The 8,793-nt window shown below is 37.1% G+C and overlaps 1 protein-coding gene across 1 annotated transcript; it reads left to right on the plus strand.

Annotated features, from left to right (window-relative positions):
• Window positions 1-93: 93 nt before the first annotated feature.
• LOC104537499 (centrosomal protein of 290 kDa-like) lies at window positions 94-7,799 on the plus strand. The gene is made up of 7 exons (XM_010180400.1): window positions 94-360; window positions 865-1,004; window positions 1,592-1,672; window positions 3,518-3,608; window positions 4,528-4,714; window positions 5,617-5,714; window positions 7,620-7,799. The coding sequence occupies exons 1-7, from the start codon at window positions 94-96 to the stop codon at window positions 7,746-7,748; spliced, it is 993 nt and encodes a 330-aa protein (XP_010178702.1). The 3' UTR covers window positions 7,749-7,799.
• The last annotated feature ends 994 nt before the right edge of the window (window positions 7,800-8,793 follow it).

Raw genomic sequence — 8,793 nt, forward strand, 5'->3', positions numbered from 1 at the left:
AGAGGGGGCTTTCCACGGCGCGGACCCCCGGGGCGGTGGGTGCCTTTGAAAGAGGGCGCCAGGGGACTCCGGCCCCTCCTGGGGCTTGGCGCCATGGCCTTGCCCTCTGTCCACAAGTGCCTCAACGTGAGTGGGGCCCGCGGGATAACCTCCCTCCCTCCTTCCCATCCGCACAGGGCACGGCGCGGCCCTCGGCAGCCCCGCGGAAGAACCCCTCCGCCCTGGCCTGGAGAGAGCGCCGGGTTTGCCTTTACCTGCAGGGGCAGCGCTCACGCTGATCGCGGCTTGCGGTTGCTCGTTGCTGGTCTTGCTGCTGTTGAGCGAGTACCGGTCTACAGCACGGATTTTACTGGGTACCCCGTAGGTTAGGGTGGCATTCGGGTCGTCGCTGAAGTGATAGGCGTGATTGCACGGTGCTGGGCGAGGTTCTGCCGCTGTGGCTGCGAGAAATTTGGCTAATGTGGCTGTAGTTCAGTCTGTCTGCTTTGGTGAGGTTAAAGTGAAAATAGACACCAGCTTAGTCACAGAGCTGGTGTTTAGAACTGGAAACTTGTATGTTTTGTCCCTTTGTGATTTACTTTTCTTGAAAAATAAAAAAATCAGTTTGCCTTGTCGTTCACCAATGAATTACCAAGTTACGTTATAAGCCTTTAATATATGCATTAAAGAAGTTGTGTTTTAGTCAAAACTTCATGAAGTTTGAAGCCAATTATTTTCCCTGCCATTTTCCTTTATAGATACATGATATAGTTCAAGATAAATGTCATAAAACTTTGGGGAGAGAATTTTAATCTGAAATGCTTTCAGCTTGATTAATACTTGATCTGCAAATGTGGCTTGATTTTTAATTCTCTTCCTTTTCAGCTCAGTGATGAAAATGAACAGTTAGTCAAGAAGCTGAAAAAACTACACATAAAAAATAAGGAGCTAGAAAAGAATCTGGATCAGATTCAAGAAAAACTGCATCTGCAGCAGTTAATGCATGACTATGTGACAAGCAGAGAGTAAGAATTATCAGTCATTTCAATTTGTGTCAAAAGAAGTGCAACGTTCCAGGACTTTTACCCTGATATTCTTCAGATGAAGATGATGTTGGGGGGCTGTCTGTGGACAGGATGGTGGAGATGGACGATGCCGGAGGCATGTAAAGGAGCAAAGGATAGCTGGGGCATCTTGTACAAAATTTGATATTATAGTGAAAGAAACAGTTTTAGTATGAATAAATAATACCCCTGCTTAACCAACAGGCCATCTCTGCCTAACTTCAAAGAGGTTTTGACTATTTTTCCACCAAACAGTAGTAAGATAGTTAAATTGCGTCAATGCTGTGTAAAAGATTCGGAAACCGGGACCTTAGGACCTGAAAAACTATAGTGCTAGTGTTTTGGAGAGTGTCCTGCCAGGATTTACATACCTGTGTGCAAAGATTTTCAAGTTTAAATTTTGGTGTTTAGATTTGTGGTCCTGCATGGAAACTTCCATTTTAAAATCAATCTGAAAAGTAGCTTAGGTTTTTGTTTAGTTGCTTTGTTTTATCCAATTAAAATTGTAAAATTAATTTTATTAAGCTGTTGTGTTTGTTTCAATTAAGTGTTCAAGTTCAAACAGAAACCCATTCATGGCATAATGGTGGATACAGCAAGGATCCTATTCTAGAGGGTGACAGTGTCAGGTGAGTTCTTGGAAACTGCTTCTTCACCGAATTTAATATTCTCTGTAGGGTAGAATTCATTCATGGTTAAGTCAGTTGAATTTTTGTTAACTGTTACGGAAGCAGCTTTCAGCCTTTGAAACAATGGAAAATAATTATATTTTAAAAGGAAATGTTAAATCTTAGATTAAACTTGAAAATGGCACTAAACAACAAAAATAGAATGAGCCAAGGAAGTTCCTTCATGCACGTGTCCATACACGTGATCTTTTTTGTAGATTTTTAACCTAGAATTATGTAATTTCATTTTCCCTTTCGTGAGAGCTTTCTTAGCTCATTTTTATAGCTCGGTTTTATGTTCATATAACACTTATAGGCTGGCACTGTTTTCAAAATAAGCCAGGCAAGTCATTCTACTTTTCAGTCTAACTGATTTTAGAAGTGAGCCACCACTTATTATAGTTTGCCAATTTATGCTAAAATAAACTCTTGTAACTGCTTTTTTGATGCCAAAGGTACACTTTTGCTTTAAGAATATATATATATATATATATACTGAAACATTTTAACAAATAGGCACACTAAATAAAATGCTGGTCCATCCGTCTATGACTTGATTTGAAAATAAATCTGGTGCTCCATTCTTTCATAGGCTACTTTTTGTCCGTGTACAGAAATGGGCAGTGGATCTTATGAAGGCAGAGGCAGTCCCTACTGCTTTTGGTTCAAGCAGCCTATTTTTTGTGTTTCATTTAGGTGGTTGTAGAAGGTCTGGTTTTTCTTAATTTTTTTTTTTAAATACCTTTACAGTGTACCAGGCTGTCTTTGCAAACTACGTAGAAAGACTGGATGTCGAGCTCTGGGCTTGAACTGTACCAAATCAGATGCTTATGTATGAGAAGTCTGAGTTACTCTTTGAATCTAGTGCTGGACTTCTGTTACGTTGCATGTAGATAACCTGACTTGGCCTTTTTTTTTTTTTTTCCTAGCATCTATATGTATGCTATTTTACAAAGCTGTTCTGTGCTATAGAATTGCTCATCCTGCTTGTGGTGTGCAGTCCTGAATTAGTATGAATGCCAGCTCTTATTTGAATTCTTAATAAAATAGGAAAAATCAGGTTCATCAGTTACATTATGGGCCTGATATAGGTAGACTGGATGCTATGAAATATGGTAGGAAATGAGTGTATCAGAACTCGATGCAAGATAATATCAAAGGGAAATACAATATCCCAAATCTCTTTGTTTTACACTGATTTTACCCATTCACACTCATTTTCTTATCGATTTCATCCATTCCTCCTCACACCCATGCACTCAGAAGCAATGAGATGTTTTGTGCAACACAGAACTGGGGACGCTGCCTCATGAGTCCTCATCGTGGGTTCTTGTTTGGTAGCAAGAAACTAGTTTATGGCCAAACATTTTCATATATTTTAGAAGTGGTCTTTTGCCATTTCTGTTGTGCTAACAGGGAGAGAAACTACGTGTGTGATGGGCTGCAAGGTCGTTGCCACCTTCTTGTTGCTATATGTCTTCTATCGATGAGTTATTTGTACTGAGGTTTAATCAGAGTGTGGCTACGTGGGCTGGAGAAAAACAACAGAGTCCTCAGCCTGGCTGAGTGAAAGGGATCCTTTGCCACTGATACAGACCTTTCTTTTAACTCTCGCTTTGCTGTTTTTTTCTGGTGCTTTCTCTTTCTGTGCTGCTGTTCACACGTCATTTTGAATATCTGTTACAAATCTCTACAGCTGCAGTCCAGGTGATCACTATGAGGCGTCTGCAATGCCTTTTTCATAAAGGATGCACGCTCTGTTGGCTTCCATATTTTATTGCGATTTATGCCTTTTTTCTGTTTTAGACTACTTCAGATGTATAATGAGCTACAGAAGCGTTATGTTAAAGAAATCAAAAGAAACCAGGAGCAAAGTGAAACAATTAAAAACCTCACTGTAAGTAGAATTTTTAGGAGATGGTATCAAATAGCCAAACATAAGCTTTTAGAGAGACTGAAAAGTAATTCTTAAATTCGTGAAATGAGACCATGTTCTTTTTCTACTGTTTTTTGTTTCCCGTGCCATTGAGAAAATGGAAACTAGTCTGTAGTCCCCTTTGAAAGTGAACTCTGTTGCTGATATTTCTATAAATGAAAGCTATCTCCCTTTGCCTTTTTTTTTCTTGACTCACCTGCCTACCCCTCCTTCCAACTGTATATGCATCTTCCAACTTCTCTTGCACCAGCTCTGATATTTTTCTGTATGTGCCATGAGCTGATTTGTTTCAGAAATCCAGCAGTAAGCTAACCAAACAACGTCAAATCATCTTCTGTCAGGTAGCGAGGTCTGTTGGCTTGCTGTGCAAAGAGACCGGCATCATAACTGGAGCAAAGGTGGGATTGTGTGGCCAGGAGTGGTTCAAGAAGCTTCAAATGAATATGCTTTCTTTAGGCACTGATCAAGCATTACAGCTGACCAGTCTAATAAATTTCCTCCTAGGGGTCTGGAACATGTGCTTTTTTTGTTTGTAAATTAATATTAATTATGATTTGGATTGTATGTACTTTTTCTTAGAAGTTGGCAGTTGTTGCCATAAAAGTATGCTTTATTGCGCAGAAGGGTTTAGTATTTTTGTGCATGTACATCTCTACTGTCTTGTGAGCATGTGCTCAGTAACAGGCTTTTTAAAACCACTTCTGATGTATGCAAAACTTCACTTGCTATATTTTTTTTTCTCCTTTCAGAGCCTTTGGATGAATGTAGTTTTAAATCAGCAGTTGAAAGCTATAGGTTTGCATTCAGGATATGTATCCAGCTGTATTCAGTTGAACTGTATTTGTTCTATGCATTTTAAAAAAATTCAGTTTCTTGACAGATTAAAATTCATGAGCTAGAGCATAATCTTCGAGAGCAGAGGCAAAGAATTGAGCAATTGGAATGTAAAAAGGTTTCTTGGAAAACTAGTGCTGTTTCTGGAAAAAGAAGTCGAACCACAGAGGGAGAAGTAACATCTCACAGGGACTTCTCTAAAAAGAAGGAATGCTGTTGCAGTGAACATTTAGGTAATGGCATGGTTAATTCTGATGATCCTTTCAGTATGTCCGTCAGAGAATGCATTTAATTTCTGGTCCAGAGGCACACTCCAGGTTATTTAATCTACTTCAACCAGCAGTATCTAAAATGTTTTTTGTTTTTGAAAACCTGTTATGTAAAAATGGCATCTCATAATTAACGTCCTTTCTGTGGATCCAAGCCTGCATTTGTTTGTGATAAAAATAAGTGTTTGCTGCTTTTCTCTTTTTCTGAAATTGGAATGTTGGTGTAATCGTGGGTGGGAGTGCGGAGCTGTATTTAGTATGATTTGTTATTTATTCCAGTAAGCTGTATCTATGCAGAGCTCTTCATGGTAGTGTTTACTGCTCCATTCTTTGGTTTTCAGACACTGATACACAAAAGAAACTGTTTTTAGCCTTAAAATGTGAGGAAAACCCAGACAATACTGATTTGAGCATGTTCTTCCTTATAAGTAAATCCACAAGTTAAGGTGCAATCCTGTTCCACCTCAAAGCATAAAAAAGAGATTGCAGAGATCGTATAATGTAGGCATAATTTTCCGGAAATGGGCTGTCAGCAAGGGCTAATATGACCCTCTTGTAAGTCAGAAAAAGGCAGTGGAGGCACGTGATGCATGTTTTGTGGATTTTAAAGTGAAATAATTCCACATTCTAAGAAGCTGGTGGATTCAGATTATCCAGTTGGCACATCCTGTTGTCTTGTGTAGTACCTGGGAGTGTGCTGGGCTGGTTCTTAAGAATAAATCACTTTGTGAAAAAGGTCCTTTAAAAAGCTGAACTGTAATTTTCTAATATCACAAAACGTAGGCAGCTTTTTAGCTGTAATATGATTCATATGAGGGGGAGGTTGACTGTAACGGTTGAAGTCTATATTTTTTATTTGAATGTAGAGCTATTGTTGAAGGAGATTAAAAGGCTGAAGAAAGAAAATGAAAAGTTGTCTACAGAAAGGAGAGCACTAAAAAATGAATTAGCTGGATTAGACAAGGTAATTTATTTTAGGACAAGTTTAAGAATAGGTGATTTTTAAAAAACTCTCTCTTTTGCCTGAACTGAAACTCATCTTTAGACTGAACATACGCTGTTATCAAGCAAAATACATAAAACTCCCCCATTTATAGTGTTATGAGAAAGAAATGGTAATTAATGACTTCTCGAAACATTAATGTCCTACAGTACTACTTGGCTAAGGAAGAGGCATAATGCAACTTAAACTTTTTATTTGTTTTGTTTTAAACAGTTGTGGATTTTCTTGTGGATGTTTGGGCAATTCATGAGAGATTATTTGCCTCAGGTTGTTATGACATTAACATTGTAACTGTTGGTAACAGTCTTAATTCCTTCCAACAGACGTTTGCAGAGATAATAAATGTATTTTTTTGAATGGTCACGTCTATTGCTTAATGATGTCAGTGAGAGGAAAGCTACTTTCTCTTGAACTTGAACATACCAAAGTTATTCCTGGCAGAACTCTAAGCTTAGGGAAAGCTTTGAAGATTTTTGTTATAGATGTAGAAAGTGCAAAAATGTGCTAATTCTCGAAATTATGTGAGAAGATGAGGCGATCTTATCTAGCTGTACAGAATTCAGTTTAACGTACCGACTTAAGATTTAATTTTCAGCAAAAAACTTGTTTGAATTGGTTTGTGCTTATTTTTCAAGACTTGTGATGGATTTTTTGGGTTTTTTTGAGGCTTCTTTCTTGTAATCCCCTCTCACAAGCTAAATAATATTATTTAGCTTTCATGACAGGGTTAACAGTAAAACATGGTGGCAGTTCATTAGGTGTGAAACTTGTAGAACATTGAGCCGGAGTGAGTTCTGCGTCTCTGTATTTGGGAGTTGGAGATGACTTGTGGCTGGAAGTTTAATTCTTCAGAAGAGAAATATCTAAATGTGACATGGCTTTTTGTCACTGACCCTTTTTTGTATGGTTTTAAGTCACTGTGTATTATTTAAGACATACGTAGCTGTTCACTGAAAAAAAAGCCACAAGAATGAGCAGGAGAAGATTTCAAATATAGATGGATATAAGTAGATACTGTGTTACTCTGGTAGATAGGATTTTCCAAGGTTGGTGAAATTAAGCGTTGGGCGACACTCTGCTTGCTGTCCTTGTATTTCCCAGCAACTTCTGACTTAAGAAGGATCAGAATTGCTCAATAGACTTGAGTTAAAAATCAAACGTTTTAACATAGTGTAGTCGCAAATAATAGATCCTATTCTGAAATAGAACATTCATGATCAAAGTGTAATTGTACTTAAAGTTCAAAGGGGATACTAGCAACTTACAAAGCAGTTAAGGTCTGAAAATATTTTATCACTTTCTAGGTCTAAATATGGTATCCATTTTTCCATCTAAAACTCTTTGGTATTGCCTTCAGATGCTATCATCTTCGTTCTTAGTTTGCTCTCCTTATCTCTCCTTGCTTGTTGTCCTTTTTTATCTTCTCGCAACTTTTAGATCTTCAAAGTCAATGAGGTGTTATCTATCTATCTGCTACGGGCTGACTTCAGCACATATAGCTGCATTTTCGCACTGATGAGTTTGATATTCTCTTGTCATTCTGGACTGCCATTTTGTAGCTTTCTGATAAATCAACAATTTTTCCCTTCTCCTAATTAGTCTTTCCTATTATTAGTTTGTATTTCAGGCTCTAATATAATTTGAATTCTGCTTGCATTGTGTGTTCAGGGCAAAATTTTAAGTTGTTACATAAAGTTATAGTTGATTGCTGTATCTTGCTGTAGCTGTGTTTGCATAACTTGGCCAAATATTAATAAAAATATAGGAAGTGTCTTTGAACTTGGGAACAACTGAAATGCTGACTGGCTCCTATTGAGAATGTCTCTGAAAGAAACTTTAAGGTGAATATTTTTGCATTTTTTCTAGGACTTTTTTGAAGAGGTGGAAGATCTAAAGCATGCTGTACAGGAATCTGTGAAACTGAATAATCAGTATGAAAAGTGCTTGAAACAAATAAGTGTAATGTATGGACTTCCTTTTACAGCACATTTGTAACTACTGATTAATTTAATGGCAAGCAGATTTTCCATGTAATTTTTTTATACTTACTGCGGCATTTAAACCTACCATGGCTGACGTAGTACTGCATTTTGATAATAATATAGATTCAAGAATATGATCTCTATATGATAAGCTGCTCTGAAATGCTTTTGTATTTTGCGCCTTTGATATTTTTTTAAATATGATTTTTAAATAAACTGTGGTCTGTGTAACTTAAACTGAGTTTCAAAAGCTCTCTTTTTCACACTTGCAAAATACATTCATTGCAGGAGTGGTTGTTGGTGCTTATGGGAAAATGATAAAGTCTTTGTATTTTAATTTGAGGAATTCTCAATTTATCCTTTTCTGTAAACTATATAAAATCAAAGTGGATCTGTAGATTTGGCAGTCTTTAGGAATTTAAGCCCTAAGGATGTGCCAATGCAGACAGAAATGAATTATATCATTAAATTATTACATAAATGAATTATTAAATTATTAAATTATTTATATCATTAAATTATTATAGAAATGAATGATACCATTAAATTATTACAAAGAGATTTCTTAAAATAAAAATGCTAATTCCCTGCTTGAAGTTTTTCTTTAATCATAAGTTAAAATGTGTGGATGAAGGAAGGATTTAGGATTTAGAATTGGAAAGAATGTTCAGAAAGAGTTGAATGCTCACATTAGAGTTGACTTGCAGTATCAAAACACGAATTCATCAGAAGCCTTTATTTGATTGAAGAGTGAGGTGTTTGAAGTGCAGAGTCACAGTTCACAAGGTAGAAATGTCACATAGCTTCAGGGAGAGCAAGCTTGGAATGCTAAAGAGACAACTCTCAGTTGCAAGTGTACCTTGCAGAAGTGAAAACTTGTGAGGTTTGCACCTGATCTTGTCTGTAACTACATTTCACAAAAATTTAACATAGTCACATTACAGAACCCTGTTTAACTGAAAGTTGTAAATCTGTATCTTTGTGACATTGTATCTGAGAGCCGACTGAACACTTACACAAGGTTAGACATACTAAGCTTGCTTATAACCTAATACAGC

This window comes from Mesitornis unicolor, unplaced genomic scaffold, assembly GCF_000695765.1.
Source record: "Mesitornis unicolor isolate BGI_N332 unplaced genomic scaffold, ASM69576v1 scaffold7473, whole genome shotgun sequence".
NCBI lineage: Eukaryota > Metazoa > Chordata > Aves > Mesitornithiformes > Mesitornithidae > Mesitornis > Mesitornis unicolor.

Bases quoted from the DNA above. Each gene is read 5' to 3' on its own strand.
- LOC104537499 (XM_010180400.1), top strand. From the start codon at position 94: ATGGCCTTGCCCTCTGTCCACAAGTGCCTCAACGTGAGTGGGGCCCGC. The intron at 1,673-3,517 runs GTGAGTTCTTGG...TTTCTGTTTTAG, and splicing joins CTAGAGGGTGACAGTGTCAG to ACTACTTCAGATGTATAATG. The intron at 4,715-5,616 runs GTAATGGCATGG...ATTTGAATGTAG, and splicing joins CTGTTGCAGTGAACATTTAG to AGCTATTGTTGAAGGAGATT.